This window comes from Protomyctophum bolini, assembly GCF_963924005.1.
Source record: "Protomyctophum bolini genome assembly, chromosome: 3".
NCBI classification, from domain to species: Eukaryota; Metazoa; Chordata; class Actinopteri; order Myctophiformes; family Myctophidae; genus Protomyctophum; species Protomyctophum bolini.
The window spans coordinates 51124095-51141025 of record NC_137864.1 but is presented as its reverse complement, the minus strand read 5'-3'; the positions used below and the strand labels follow the sequence as shown (position 1 = coordinate 51141025).

Here is a 16931-nt window from a genome sequence, read left to right as displayed (position 1 = left end):
CGAGTGTAAAATCTGCCACAGATTCGAGTGCATGTTTCGTAGTACACCCACGTCGCCACGGCATTTATAAAGTGATCGCAAACAGCTGATCCTTCCTTAATTTCTTTGGCAGCCTCTCAGCTGGTCAAACAATGCTGCTCCGCCGTTCTACGACAGAAAAACAAGCGTAAGCAAGCTCACGAGCAGACGTTGAAATTGAACTTTGTCAAGTTCAATTTCAAGCTTTGCCGGAAATGGTAAATGTCGAAAATGTCGGTAATTTCGGCGTGCACCCATACTTTGGCGTACGCACGGTTGATAAATGAGGGCCAAAATGTGCCTGGCTTGTCCGTGACAAATGTGAGATTTTCTGTTTTACACACCGTTATAACGTTCTTATTTTGGTCACTATCTGTAATATCCGCCGTGCAGATTGAACTGGAGAGTGTCACGAACCTCCTGAACGAAGCCGAGGTGAAGAACGTCAAACTCAGCAAAGACGTGGCCTGCCTGTCCTCCCAGGTGCAAGACGGACAGGTAAATGACAGCACATTGACACCCCATTCGCTAAAGCTCTACTATAGGGACTTGTTGCTGTGTGGCGTTATAAGATTTGCCGCGTAGCTCTGGCATTAAAGCGCTGACCTGGTTGACCGTGTGCTCCGTGAACAGGAGCTGCTGGCGGAGGAGACGCGTCAGAAGCTGCAGTTCTCCACCAAGCTGCGGCAGGCGGAGGACGATAAGAACAGCCTTCAGGAGCAGCTGGACGAGGAGGTGGAGGCCAAGAGGAACGTGGAGAGACACGTCTCCAGTCTCACCATCCAGGTCAGCGTTTAGGGCTCCATGGAAAACACGGTACAACTAATGAGTCTAGATGTTGCGTCCTCAAAGCGGGAGGACGGAATGTGTGGACGGAACGCGTCTGGGGCGACTGTAAAGAAGCACATCCTTGAGTGTAATATTGCAATTGTACAACAGTTACCCTTAACAAAACAACACGTCAAACCGATTTCTTTAATACTAAGATATTAGCCAAAAAATAATCATACTTTTTTTTTATGACAGATGCAGTCACTATACGACCGGAAAAGTCCCTAGAAAATCGCTGGCCTAGCTATACCCTCTACCCTCTCTGGGAGAGAAGCGAGACTCAGCACAGCTGATTTTTATGTTTTGAATCAGGCGTTCCATCATGCTTGTTTAAACATGGCTAGATTGGCTGTTTCAACCAATCAGATTGCTTCCTCAAAACACAATAGTCATTTCATTTGGCCAATGTGTTAAAGGCAGGAGGCCTTTTTCCAGTGTGTGAATTATTTCTTTATTTGACGTTTTGCTGTGGCTAATCCAGATTTTAATGGCCGTTCACAACAACAACCAAAGTCTCAGCTTTACTGTTCAGTTTAGCTAAAGAACAAAAGCATCACTGTATATTTTATCCATGTTCTTCTGGATTCTTAGATGGCAATTTTTGTAGACTTAGGTGCTCTTTACATGAGGATGGTGTTCATAAAAAACGGCAAAATAAAGTATCGTTTGCTGCTGTCATTTAGACGAGAACCGTGTTCACAGGAGGTGAAAACGCAACGAAGTGAAACCACCTCCCAGAGTGGAAATCTTTTAGAACGCCGTTTCCTATGGTCTCCATATAAACAGGCAAAACGGTGGATACGCAAAAATTGTGACATCATGGCTTACGTCAGCTCTGGTCGGCTCACCCGTGTCCTACGTTTTTACATGGTGTCATAGGCATGCGTCAGTTGCTAGGGGAAACGAACAACAACAACCATGTCGGATAGTCCGGTTTGCTGGACGCGACGTTTGTTTACTTTCTGTGTAGAAGAAGAACGGAAGTAGTTCTACGCATGCGTGACTTATGTCTATGGTTTATATATGCGCTGCGTCACACGGACCCCACAAGGACACGCGCCACCTAGCGACCTGGCATATATATGCATGCACTTTGTAGCGTTTTCATTCAAGTGTGCGTTCTCATGTAAATGGTCCAAAAAAATGAGAACGCAACGGGACTTTGACGTGTTATATGGAGATGGTCGCCGTCTAAAAGAGGCCTTAGATCGTATTTGATACTGACTTATAGCAAACTATGTAGACAGCACTAGAATTGCATTGCATGTATAGTCATAGCACTTCATAGTACATATGTACAGTTTATATGTATAGTTTCATTATATATAGATATTACACTGTTACGTTCTTAGCTTAAGCATGTTTCATGATATTAACTACTTTTTATGTACGTGATGTTTTGCCATGCTTTTTGTTCTTGCTTAATGTAAGTCGCTCTGGATTAACCCATTCTGAGCGGGAACCCCTTTTGGTGTTAGCATTATGTTATGCTTTAGCTATTGAAAAATAGCAGATCTACAAGCTCGTAGCGCGCCACCGAGTGGCCCGCTACGAGCGTGTAGGTCTGCTATTTTTTTTAACTGTCAGGATTTAAGATTTTTTTTTAATCTGATCTCAGGTCAAAATGCATTAAAAGAACCACCATTCTTCTGTGCGTTAGAATCTGATCCCAGGTCAAAATGCATTAACCCATTCTGAGCGGGAACCCCTTTTGGTGTTAGCATTATGTTATGCTTTAGCTATTGAAAAATAGCAGACCTACAAGCTCATAGCGCGCCACCGAGTGGCACGCTACGAGCTTGTAGGTCTGCTATTTTTGAAGAATCGTGAAAAGTGACATGAAAGTGTTTGAGAACGACTGACATAGAAAAACATCGCTTTTTCAAGAACACAGTCAGGATTTAGAAGACATTTGCAGAATCGTTCCCAGGTCAGAATGTGTTAAGAGCGTCTGCTAAATGCCTATACATTGTATAAACTCTTCTGGTGGTCCAACAACAACAGCTGTCGGACCACAAGAAGAAGATGGACGAGCTCTCGGGCAACGTGGAGGCGCTGGAGGAGAACAAGAAGCGCCTCCAGAGAGACCTGGAGGCTGCCAGCACGCAGTACGAGGAGAAGGCCTCGGCCTACGACAAGCTGGAGAAGACCAAGAACCGTCTGGGCCAGGAGCTGGAGGACATCCTCATGGACCTGGACAACCAGAGGCAGAACGTCTCCAACCTGGAGAAGAAGCAGAAGAAGTTTGACCAGGTTAGAGATGATGTCATCAGAGATGTCTGTCTGTCTGTCTGTCTGTCTGTCTGTCTGTCTGTCTGTCACGGTGTGGTTTTTGGCAGCAAATGTTGATTTTTTTGTTTTTGTAGTACCTTTAGACCAGTTACCCTGGGTAAACATAGTACCTTTCATTTCCTTAGTCCACTTCCCTGGGTAAACATAGTACCTTTCATTTCCTTAGTCCACTTCCCTGGGTAAACATAGTACCTTTCCTTTTCTTAGTCCAGTTACCCTGCAGGGTAAGCATATATCTTTAGTCCAGTTGTTACCCTGCAGGGTAAACATATATCTTTAGTCCAGTTACCCTGGGTAAACATAGTACCTTTAGTACAGTTACCCTGGGTAAACATAGTACCTTTAGTCCAGTTACCCTGGGTAAACATGGTACCTTTAGTCCAGTTACCCTGGGTAAACATAGTACCTTTCCTTTCCTTAGTCCAGTTACCCTGGGTAAACATGGTACCTTTCCTTTCCTTAGTCCAGTTACCCTGGGTAAACATAGTACCTTTCCTTTCCTTAGTCCAGTTACCCTGGGTAAACATAGTACCTTTCCTTTCCTTAGTCCAGTTACCCTGGGTAAACATGGTACCTTTCCTTTCCTTAGTCCAGTTACCCTGGGTAAACATAGTACCTTTCCTTTCCTTAGTCCAGTTACCCTGGGTAAACATAGTACCTTTAGTAAAGTTACCCTGCAGGGTAAACATAGTACCCTTAGTCCAGTTACCCTGCAGGGTAAACATAGTACCTTTCCTCTCCTCCAGATGCTGGCTGAAGAGAAGAGCATCTCCAGTAAGTACGCGGAGGAGAGGGACCGAGCGGAGGCCGAGGCCAGAGAGAAGGAGACCAAGGCCATGTCTCTGAACCGGGCCCTGGAGGAAGCCCAGGACTCCAGGGAGGAGCTGGAGAGAGCCAACAAGGCCCTGAGGACCGAGATGGAGGACCTGGTTAGCTCCAAGGACGACGTGGGCAAGAGCGTGAGTTTTCTGTTCTTTTCTCCTTCCAGGAAAAGTGTCCAAACATTGCTGTGACTGTGAGTCAGATTTTTGAGTGGTGCAATTAACCACTCCTACAACCAGCAATGTCCGTGCGTACCTATACCTACCTATGTATCAGTGGCCGTCATGAGCACGAGTATGTGACTTATTAGTACCAGTAGGGGGCGCCAGAAACAGAGAGAGAGATAGTGATGTGCCTGCTGCCTGCTAATGAGAGAGAGGTGTACATTTGTGACCAGATTTGACTGAGAGCCTGCCACCGCGCAAATTCCAGCTTTTCACCAGGGGATAACAACTTTTTTTTTTTCTCCAAAATGATTTAATAGCACAGGCAGACTTTTCACATACTAGAGCATGTCTGAATTCTGTGTCAGAGCTGAAATTGACATGTAAATATGAAATAAATGCTTAAACATGTAGCTAGGTGTAATGTTAGAGACCACAGAAGACATGTAAATATGAAATAAATGCTTAAACATGTAGCTATAGGTGTAATGTTAGAGACCACAGAAGACATGTAAATATGAAATAAATGCTTAAACATGTAGCTAGGTGTAATGTTAGAGACCACAGAAGACATGTAAATATGAAATAAATGCTTAAACATGTAGCTAGGTGTAATGTTAGAGACCACAGAAGACATGTAAATATGAAATAAATGCTTAAACATGTAGCTATAGGTGTAATGTTAGAGACCACAGAAGACATGTAAATATGAAATAAATGCTTAAACATGTATCTAGGTGTAATGTTAGAGACCACAGAAGACATGTAAATATGAAATAAATGCTTAAACATGTAGCTAGGTGTAATGTTAGAGACCACAGAAGACATGTAAATATGAAATAAATGCTTAAACATGTAGCTATAGGTGTAATGTTAGAGACCACAGAAGACATGTAAATATGAAATAAATGCTTAAACATGTAGCTATAGGTGTAATGTTAGAGACCACAGAAGTGATCCTTTCAAGCCTGTTTTCTCACCTCGCTGTTTCGTTTTGTCTTGGTCCACGTCCTGCAGGTCCACGAGCTGGAGAAGTCCAAGCGCGGCCTGGAGGCCCAGGTGGACGAGATGAAGACGCAGCTGGAGGAGCTGGAGGACGAGCTGCAGGCGGCCGAGGACGGGAAGCTGCGTCTGGAGGTCAACATGCAGGCGCTGAAGGCCCAGTTCGAGAGAGACCTGCAGGGCAGAGACGAGACGGGCGAGGAGAAGAAGAGGCAGCTGGTCAAGCAGGTAAGTTCTGTGTGCGTGTTCTATAACGTCATCAGGTGTAATGTAATGCTATAGATACAGTATGTGCGTGTTCTATAACGTGTTCTATGACGTGTTCTATGACGTGTTCTATGACGTCATCAGGTGCGCGAGTTGGAGACGGAGCTGGAGGACGAGCGTAAGCAGAGAGCCAGCGCCGCCGCCTCCAAGAAGAAGCTGGAGGGAGACATGAAGGACCTGGAAGCCCAGATCGAGACCGCCAACAAGGGCCGCGAGGAGGCGGTCAAACAGCTCCGCAAGCTGCAGGTACACTGACACCTAGCTGCAGCTCTCTGCAAGCTGCAGGTACACTGACACCTAGCTGCAGCTCCGCAAGCTGCAGGTACACTGACACCTAGCTGCAGCTCCGCAGGCTGCAGGTACACTGACAACTAGCTGCAACTCCGCAAGCTGCAGGTACACTGACACCTAGCTGCAGCTCCGCAAGCTGCAGGTACACTGACACCTAGCTGCAGCTCCGCAAGCTGCAGGTACACTGACACCTAGCTGCAGCTCCGCAAGCTGCAGGTACACTGACACCTAGCTGCAGGTACACTGACACCTAGCTGCAGCTCTCTGCAAGCTGCAGGTACACTGACACCTAGCTGCAGCTCCGCAGGCTGCAGGTACACTGACAACTAGCGCTGTCGTTTTCTAAAACTATGACGAAAGGAACTGGTTGGAATAACGTGTTCCTTCCACGCGCTACGTCCAACCAGGGAAACTCCCCCCTGTCAGGTGTAAAGGAGCGACTTGGACACTCAGGCATGAAGGAAGCATGAGTTCAAGTCCGTTGCTCTCCCCTTGTCCCCCATATATGGGGACTAGGTTGCTCTCCCCTTGTCCCCCATATATGGGGACTAGGTTGCTCTCCCCTTGTCCCCCATATATGGGGACTAGGTTGGTATCTCCTTGTCCCCCATATATGGGGACTAGGTTGGTATCCCCTTGTCCCCCATATATGGGGACTAGGTTGGTATCCCCTTGTCCGCCATATATGGGGACTAGGTTGGTATCCCCTTGTCCCCCATATATGGGGACTAGGTTGGTATCCCCTTGTCCCCCATATATGGGGACTAGGTTGGTATCCCCTTGTCCCCCATATATGGGGACTAGGTTGGTATCCCCTTGTCCCCCATATATGGGGACTAGGTTGGTCTCCCCTTGTCCCCCATATATGGGGACTAGGTTGGTCTCCCCTTGTCCCCCATATATGGGGACTAGGTTGGTATCCCCTTGTCCCCAATATATGGGGACTAGGTTGGTCTCCCCTTGTCCCCCATATATGGGGACTAGGTTGGTCTCCCCTTGTCCCCCATATATGGGGACTAGGTTGGTCTCCCCTTGTCCCCCATATATGGGGACTAGGTTGGTCTCCCCTTGTCCCCCATATATGGGGACTAGGTTGGTCTCCCCTTGTCCCCCATATATGGGGACTAGGTTGGTGGAGGGTGTGTAGAGCCCAGGATCACATTAGAATTGATTAGATGATTGACACAGGGGTGAAAAATGAGTTACAAAATCGTGGGATAAAAAAATATATATAAAAAAAAAGAAATAAAACTATGACGAGAAATGTTCGTCCACTAATGTTTTACACTAAACTAAATAAAATGGAAAACTTTCGATAAACAATAAACAATAAAAACTAGACTAAAATGTTAGGAGAAGTCGAGTCATTTTATGCTTCGTTGCATGCTGAAAATATCAGATCTATTTAGAAGTGTAAAATCTGCCGTTACAAACGCCATCAAGGACGCCAACCGCCTCGGGTGTAGTTAATGTGTTCTGATCCAGAATAAATAGTATTTTATTTACCGTCCGTTAGCCTCCCGACCCATGGTGTGACGTCATCGAACATCCAACATTGAAATGAAGAGTTTATAGTACACATAGTACATGCATACACCTTCCCTAATGTCAGGTGTAAAGGAGCAACTTCAAATCAAATCAAATCACATTTTATTTATAGATCACATTTTCAAAGACCAGGAGGCCAACCAAAGTGCTGTACAGGAAACATGACACAAGTAACATAGTAAAACAAAATCAAAGCAACACAAAAAGTACACAGGTTACATTACAAAATCAAAGCAACACAAAAAGTACACAGGTTACATTACAAAATCAAAGCAACACAAAAAGTACACAGGTTAATTAGGTCAAACATTGAAAGCCAGGGAGAAGAAATGGGTTTTTAGTAAAGACTTAAAGGCCTCTAAGGAGGGAGCAGACTTAATATGAGGGGGTAGACAGTTCCAGAGTTTGGGGCCAGCCACCAACTTGGACACTCAAGCACGAAGGAAGCATGAGTTAAGTCCGTTGCTCTCCCCAGGTTGGCGGAGGGTGTGTAGAGCCCAGGATCACAGTAGATGATTGACACAGGGGTGAAAAATGGGTTACAAAATCGTGGGATAAAAAATATATAATATAGGCCTTCATGAATACATTTAAATACACCTATGCTTTTGGTAATCATTTAACGTTGTGTTTGCCTCTGTTTGCTGTGTTGTCTCACAACCAAACACCCGCCACCACCACGCCCTGTATAAGCACTCGTCCAAGGTTAGTCTCTGTTCGTGTTTTATTAGTGTGGGCAAGCAGAGTTTTGTTGTTATGTTTCTGGTACCTTCTGACGCCATGTGGGTCTATGGGGGTTTCCATGTGGGTCTATGGGGGTTTCCACTGTTATGTCATCATGCTGATGCCATAATAATCTATGAGGTCTCTGGGGTTTTCCATTAATAATAATCTATGGGGTTCTCCATTATTATGATGTACTAGACCTGGCTGTGCCTACTTGGGAACGATGCAAGTTGGGGAATGCAATACCCGTTATATCTGTTGTCATAGCACCTGTTTGAACTGTCTGTCTGTCTGTCTGTCTGTCTGTCTGTCTGTCTGTCTGTCTGTCTGTCTGTCTGTCTGTCTGTCTGTCTGTCTGTCTAAGTCCTTGTACTGACTAAGTAATCAAATGGCAGGTGTGGGGAATAAGGCTGGGGTCTCCATGGCAATCAATTGGCTCGGGCAGAGCCTGGAAGTTGCACAGGTGTGGGGACTTATAGGCTCATCAGGTCCACTTTGACCGGAGCCTTTTTCTTCTGGCGGTTCTGGACAACCGTGTATCCGACCGACTCGTTTCTACGTTTTCTATTGAATTCAGCTTTCCGTATTTTGGTGAACTGTAATATTAACCCAGTGTGGTCCTGGTCCTCAGGGCCAGATGAACTGTAATATTAACCCAGTGTGGTCCTGGTCCTCAGGGCCAGAGGGACTGTAATATTATTAACCCAGTGTGGTCGTGGTCCTCAGGGCCAGATGAAGGACTGTAATATTAACCCAGTGTGGTCCTGGTCCTCAGGGCCAGATGAAGGACTGTAATATTAACCCAGTGTGGTCCTGGTCCTCAGGGCCAGATGAAGGACTGTAATATTAACCCAGTGTGGTCCTGGTCCTCAGGGCCAGATGAAGGACTGTAATATTAACCCAGTGTGGTCGTGGTCCTCAGGGCCAGATGGACTGTAATATTAACCCAGTGTGGTCGTGGTCCTCAGGGCCAGATGAACTGTAATATTAACCCAGTGTGGTCCTGGTCCTCAGGGCCAGATGAAGGACTGTAATACTAACCCAGTGTGGTCCTGGTCCTCAGGGCCAGATGAAGGACTGTAATATTAACCCAGTGTGGTCCTGGTCCTCAGGGCCAGATGAACTGTAATATTAACCCAGTGTGGTCCTGGTCCTCAGGGCCAGATGAAGGACTACCAGAGGGACCTGGACGATGCCTCTGCTGCCCGGGAGGAGGTTCTGGCGACGGCCAAGGAGAGCGAGAAGAAAGCCAAGAGTCTGGAGGCTGAGCTCATGCAGATGCAGGAGGTAACATACTGAACACACACTCACACAAGGTTCAAGTTTCAAGTTTATTTAGTGTCCCCGAAGGGCAAATTGGGTTGCAGCATAGACAGTATATTAAACAATGAATGAAACAGTACAAACAGTTCACATAGCGGATACCAGAGTACAGTAAAGGTGCACACAACCATTAAAGTGCAGGCGTTTAAAGTGCTATGCGATAGGTCATAAAAGTGCGTGTGCATAGACATAGGCACGAGATAATACAGTAAAAAGTGAAAGTGCTCATCATAAGGTTATATCCTCGATCTACCCACAGCAGCATTCAGTGTGTGAATAGAGACCGGGACAAAGGAATGTTTGTCACACTCACACTCTCTCTCTCTCGCTCTCTCTCTCTCTCTGTCTCTCTCTCTGCTGGCATACTGTAGAAGTGTAGATAAACACACCCCATGCTGACGTGTGTATTAAATACTGTAGAAGTGTAGATAAACACACCCCATGCTGACGTGTGTATTAAATACTGTAGAAGTGTAGATAAACACACCCCATGCTGACGTGTGTATTAAAAGTGTATTCATTACTTATAAATCCCTCTATGGGCCCAATATATTTAACTGAGTTACTGAGTTACTGTATTTAATATACTGTACTGAGTTACTGAGTTACTGAGTTACTCCACCCCGAGGAAAATAAGAGACAACTCAGGTCTTCTGATTAAGACCTTTTTATTATCCCTGGTCTTCTGATTAAGACCTTTTTATTATCCCTGGTCTTCTGATTAAGACCTTCTTATTATCCCTGGTCTTCTGATTAAGACCTTCTTATTATCCCTGGTCTTCTGATTAAGACCTTTTTATTATCCCTGGTCTTCTGATTAAGACCTTCTTATTATCCCTGGTCTTCTGATTAAGACCTTCTTATTATCCCTGGTCTTCTGATTAAGGCTAATTAATTAATATGATTAAGATTAATTATTATCCCTGCTACCAAGCTGAGAACGGAAGGTGATCCTCATTTATAGCACCTACTCTGTGGAACGATTTACGAGTCAGTCGATACATTTAAAAAGCTGCTAAAAAAATGCATTTGTATCGTAAATATTTCGGTTTGCTAGTATTAGTATTTAATGTGTTGCCGTTATGTTTACTGTGTAGGACATGGATGTAGGCTGACATATACAGTATATTTAATGTGTTTATATATTTAATATGTTTACTGTGTAGGACATGGCTGCAGGCTGACATGTACAGTATATTTAATGTGTTTATATATTTAATATGTTTACTGTGTAGGACATGGCTGTAGGCTGACATATACAGTATATTTAATGTGTTTATATATTTAATATGTTTACTGTGTAGGACATGGCTGTAGGCTGACATATACAGTATATTTAATGTGTTTATATATTTAATATGTTTACTGTGTAGGACATGGCTGCAGGCTGACATGTACAGTATATTTAATGTGTTTATATATTTAATATGTTTACTGTGTAGGACATGGCTGTAGGCTGACATATACAGTATATTTAATGTGTTTATATATTTAATATGTTTACTGTGTAGGACATGGCTGTAGGCTGACATATACAGTATATTTAATGTGTTTGTATATTTAATATGTTTATTGTTTACTGTGTAGGACATGGCTGTAGGCTGACATATACAGTATATTTAATGTGTTTGTATATTTAATATGTTTATTGTTTACTGTGTAGGACATGGCTGTAGGCTGACATATACAGTATATTTAATGTGTTTGTATATTTAATATGTTTATTGTTTACTGTGTAGGACATGGCTGTAGGCTGACATATACAGTATATTTAATGTGTTTGTATATTTAATATGTTTATTGTTTACTGTGTAGGACATGGCTGTAGGCTGACATATACAGTATATTTAATGTGTTTGTATATTTAATATGTTTATTGTTTACTGTGTAGGACATGGCTGTAGGCTGACATATACAGTATATTTAATATGTTTATTGTTTACTGTGTAGGACATGGCTGTAGGCTGACATGTACAGTATATTTAATGTGTTTGTATATTTAATATGTTTATTGTTTACTGTGTAGGACATGGCTGTAGGCTGACATATACAGTATATTTAATGTGTTTGTATATTTAATATGTTTATTGTTTACTGTGTAGGACATGGCTGTAGGCTGACATGTACAGTATATTTAATGTGTTTGTATATTTAATATGTTTATTGTTTACTGTGTAGGACATGGCTGTAGGCTGACATATACAGTATATTTAATGTGTTTGTATATTTAATATGTTTATTGTTTACTGTGTAGGACATGGCTGTAGGCTGACATGTACAGTATATTTAATGTGTTTATATATTTAATATGTTTACTGTGTAGGACATGGCTGTAGGCTGACATGTACAGTATATTTAATGTGTTTGTATATTTAATATGTTTATTGTTTACTGTGTAGGACATGGCTGTAGGCTGACATGTACAGTATATTTAATGTGTTTGTATATTTAATATGTTTACTGTGTAGGACATGGCTGTAGGCTGACATGTACAGTATATTTAATGTGTTTGTATATTTAATATGTTTACTGTGTAGGACATGGCTGCAGGCTGACATATACAGTATATTTAATGTGTTTGTATATTTAATATGTTTATTGTTTACTGTGTAGGACATGGCTGTAGGCTGACATGTACAGTATATTTAATGTGTTTATATATTTAATATGTTTACTGTGTAGGACATGGCTGTAGGCTGACATGTACAGTATATTTAATGTGTTTATATATTTAATATGTTTACTGTGTAGGACATGGCTGTAGGCTGACATGTACAGTATATTTAATGTGTTTGTATATTTAATATGTTTATTGTTTACTGTGTAGGACATGGCTGCAGGCTGACATATACAGTATATTTAATGTGTTTGTATATTTAATATGTTTATTGTTTACTGTGTAGGACATGGCTGTAGGCTGACATATACAGTATATTTAATGTGTTTGTATATTTAATATGTTTATTGTTTACTGTGTAGGACATGGCTGTAGGCTGACATATACAGTATATTTAATATTTTTATTGTTTACTGTGTAGGACATGGCTGTAGGCTGACATGTACAGTATATTTAATGTGTTTGTATATTTAATATGTTTATTGTTTACTGTGTAGGACATGGCTGTAGGCTGACATGTACAGTATATTTAATGTGTTTATATATTTAATATGTTTATTGTTTACTGTGTAGGACATGGCTGTAGGCTGACATATACAGTATATTTAATGTGTTTATATATTTAATATGTTTACTGTGTAGGACATGGCTGTAGGCTGACATGTACAGTATATTTAATGTGTTTGTATATTTAATATGTTTACTGTGTAGGACATGGCTGTAGGCTGACATGTACAGTATATTTAATGTGTTTGTATATTTAATATGTTTACTGTGTAGGACATGGCTGCAGGCTGACATGTACAGTATATTTAATGTGTTTATATATTTAATATGTTTACTGTGTAGGACATGGCTGCAGGCTGACATGTACAGTATATTTAATGTGTTTGTATATTTAATATGTTTACTGTGTAGGACATGGCTGCAGGCTGACATATACAGTATATTTAATGTGTTTATATATTTAATATGTTTACTGTGTAGGACATGGCTGCAGGCTGACATATACAGTATATTTAATGTGTTTATATATTTAATATGTTTACTGTGTAGGACATGGCTGTAGGCTGACATATACAGTATATTTAATATGTTTACTGTGTAGGACATGGCTGTAGGCTGACATGTACAGTATATTTAATGTGTTTGTATATTTAATATGTTTACTGTGTAGGACATGGCTGTAGGCTGACATGTACAGTATATTTAATGTGTTTGTATATTTAATATGTTTACTGTGTAGGACATGGCTGCAGGCTGACATGTACAGTATATTTAATGTGTTTATATATTTAATATGTTTACTGTGTAGGACATGGCTGCAGGCTGACATGTACAGTATATTTAATGTGTTTATATATTTAATATGTTTACTGTGTAGGACATGGCTGCAGGCTGACATGTACAGTATATTTAATGTGTTTGTATATTTAATATGTTTACTGTGTAGGACATGGCTGCAGGCTGACATATACAGTATATTTAATGTGTTTATATATTTAATATGTTTACTGTGTAGGACATGGCTGCAGGCTGACATACAGTATATTTAATGTGTTTATATATTTAATATGTTTACTGTGTAGGACATGGCTGTAGGCTGACATATACAGTATATTTAATGTGTTTATATATTTAATATGTTTACTGTGTAGGACATGGCTGTAGGCTGACATATACAGTATATTTAATGTGTTTATATATTTAATATGTTTACTGTGTAGGACATGGCTGCAGGCTGACATGTACAGTATATTTAATGTGTTTGTATATTTAATATGTTTACTGTGTAGGACATGGCTGTAGGCTGACATATACAGTATATTTAATGTGTTTGTATATTTAATATGTTTACTGTGTAGGACATGGCTGTAGGCTGACATATACAGTATATTTAATGTGTTTATATATTTAATATGTTTACTGTGTAGGACATGGCTGCAGGCTGACATATACAGTATATTTAATGTGTTTATATATTTAATATGTTTACCGTGTAGGACATGGCTGTAGGCTGACATATACAGTATATTTAATGTGTTTGTATATTTAATATGTTTATTGTTTACTGTGTAGGACATGGCTGCAGGCTGACATATACAGTATATTTAATGTGTTTATATATTTAATATGTTTACCGTGTAGGACATGGCTGCGGCAGAGAGAGCACGCAAACAGGCCGAGGCGGAGAGAGACGAGCTGGCTGATGAACTAGCGAGCAATTCATCTGGAAAGTGAGTAATGAGTTTACATGGCCTACCTAGTACCTAGTAGGCATTTACTGCTGGTTAGTGATCTCTGTGAAGTCACCGTGTTCTTTATGCAACGCCCGGGATTCGAACTCGGGGTCTCCCGCGTGAAAGTTCCAACATCTTAACCACTCGATCAAAGGCAGCGGTGGCCGAATAGATTGCGGAGCGGTCTTGATACCGGAAGGTCGCCAGTTCGAATCAGCGGTCCGACACGTTAAAAATTACCACCGCTGAAGTGCCCTTGGACAAGGCATTGAACCACTATGAAATGTTCTATGAAATAAGCAGGGCCTGTCTGTAAACAAGTATCTGATGCTTAGTCCAGTTACCCTGGGTAAACATAGTACCTTTCCTTTTTTTTTATATCCCTATATGGACCGGGTGAGATGTATTAGACTTTTGAAGCCATCAGGCAGACGCTCTGAGCCACTCTGCTACATTTAGGTGTTTTGTCCTTTCATAATTTGGCTAAACTGTTTAGCCATTTTAAACGGGTGCAGTACTTAGTTCAGACTAAGTCATTGGTCCGACAAACGACAACCCGCCTCAAGCCCTAACCTAACCATAACCAACCCGCCTCAAGCCCTAACCTAACCATAACCAACCCACCTCAAGCCCTAACCTAACCATAACCAACCCACCTCAAGCCCTAACCTAACCATAACCAACCCGCCTCAAGCCCTAACCTAACCATAACCAACCCACCTCAAGCCCTAACCTAACCATAACCAACCCACCTCAAGCCCTAACCTAACCATAACCGCAAGCACGGGAGCAGCGCATGTCTGCACGTCGGACTAATAACGCTCCGTCGGAATGACATGCAGATCCCGTTTTAAACTGCTTCAGTTTGCTTATATTTATTGTTGTTGTTCCGGTTGCATACATACAGTACATCCGGTGTTAAAGGTACATTAATTGCCAAGCCAACGTCAGGACATCCATTAGCGCCTGTGGACTGTGATTGGCTGTGAATGTACAGTGTTAGCATCATGTTATGCTTTAGCTATTTAAAAAATAGCAGATCTACAAGCTCGTAGCGCGCCACCGAGAGGCGCGCTACGAGCTTGTAGGTCATCTATTTTTGAAAAATCGAAGAACGATTTTAGAATCTGATCTCAGGTCAGAATGGGTTAATCAGACCAGTGTTGTGTCCAGTGGAAACCTCGTATGAATCTGATCTCAGGTCAGAATGGGTTAATCATTTGACATTCTGTTTGCTTCTGTTGTTTCACCTTTACCACCACCACCGTGCACTGTGCATACGCAGGCGTTCCAGGTTGGTCTTCGTTCGTTTGTATTAGTGTGGTTGGCCACAGGGGCAACCACACCACTGTTATGGTCACTTTCTTCTATGTTTACAGTAACCTCTGTCGTGTGGCGGGTCTATGGGGTTATGATCTATTCTATGGGGTCTATGGGGTTATGATATAAGGGGGTCTATGGGCTTATGGTCTATGGGGGTCTCTATGGGGTTTCCCACTATTATGTCAGCATGCTGAATCGCCATATAGTGATCTATGGGGTCTGTGGAGTTTTCCATTATTCCATTTAGGGATGTCCGATATCCCTATGTACCGATTATTCACATGTTGAATCAGCGTTGATAAGTGGTAGAGGCTCTCTCTTGCACGCGCACACACACACACACACACACACACACACACACACACACAGTACACACACACACACACACACACACAGTACACACACACACTAGAGGGTATGCACGTGACATCATCATCATACCCGGAAGTTAAGCGGGAACGCCGGCCCTACATCCAAACAGAAACCGAACAGATCGGAGTGCATTAGACGATTTTGTTAAACTTACTTTTCCACTCACTTTGCCACTCGATTTCCCATTCACTTTATAGGCATGTGCATATCCTCTCTCTCTCTCTCTCTCTCTCTCTATATATATATATATATATATATAATCTATATAATGGCTTCTCTCCTCTCCTGGGACGCAGGTCGGCCTTGGCAGACGAGAAGCGTCGCCTGGAGGCTAAGATCTCCCAGTTGGAGGAGGAGCTGGAGGAGGAGGGCAGCAACCTGGAGATCATCAACGACCGGCTGAGGAAGAGCCAGCAGCAGGTAGACTAACTCTAACTAGAGTTAACCTAGACTAACTCTAACTAGAGTTAACCTGGACTAACTGTAACTAGAGTTAACCTAGACTAACTGTAACTAGAGATAACCTAGACTAACTCTAACCCTAAACCTAAACACAGCAGGTAGTCTGTAGATTATATCACTGACTCTTAAACAAAACTGTAACACATCTCGAACACAACTCGAACGGGCGGTGTCGGCTCAGCGAACTTCGCAACGTTCGATACGGCAACTCGCTCGCTTTATAGCGTGCTCATAGTGGTGGCTCAAGTTCGCTTGAGACGGCGTCCCTCTGTCGTGGTCCAAAACTGTACTTAGGAGGGGGGGGGGGGGGGGGCGTGTTGACCATTTACTCAACGGCACTCGCGCTCACAGCAGGTGTACCGTCTGTAGTGACATCACTGACTCATAACGAGTTGCCCTCAGAGCGTGAATCATCCCCCCGTCCTTCAAATCTCCCACCAGGACTAGAGGAATCAGAGTCTTATCTGTCCGGACCCTCCCCGTCCCTCTAGGACTAGAGGAATCAGAGTCTTATCTGTCCGGACCCTCCCCGTCCCTCTAGGACTAGAGGAATCAGAGTCTTATCTGTCCGGACCCTCCCCAGGTGGAACAGATGGATAGATAGATGAATCAGAGTCTCATCTGTCCGTACCC

The 16931-nt window shown here is 42.5% G+C and overlaps 1 protein-coding gene across 5 annotated transcripts in view; it reads left to right on the top strand.

Annotated features, from left to right (window-relative positions):
- LOC308313059 (myosin-11-like) overlaps positions 1-16931 on the top strand; it is a 97629-nt gene that overhangs the window by 73118 nt on the left and 7580 nt on the right. For all 5 annotated transcript variants that reach the window (XM_080759941.1, XM_080759940.1, XM_080759944.1 and 2 more), the window contains 9 exons: positions 412-516; positions 652-804; positions 2854-3102; positions 3888-4100; positions 5145-5357; positions 5481-5642; positions 9120-9248; positions 14050-14138; positions 16133-16256. In XM_080759941.1, the coding sequence (XP_080616067.1) occupies positions 412-516; positions 652-804; positions 2854-3102; positions 3888-4100; positions 5145-5357; positions 5481-5642; positions 9120-9248; positions 14050-14138; positions 16133-16256 (1437 nt within the window). The remainder of the gene's footprint in view (positions 1-411; positions 517-651; positions 805-2853; positions 3103-3887; positions 4101-5144; positions 5358-5480; positions 5643-9119; positions 9249-14049; positions 14139-16132; positions 16257-16931) is intronic.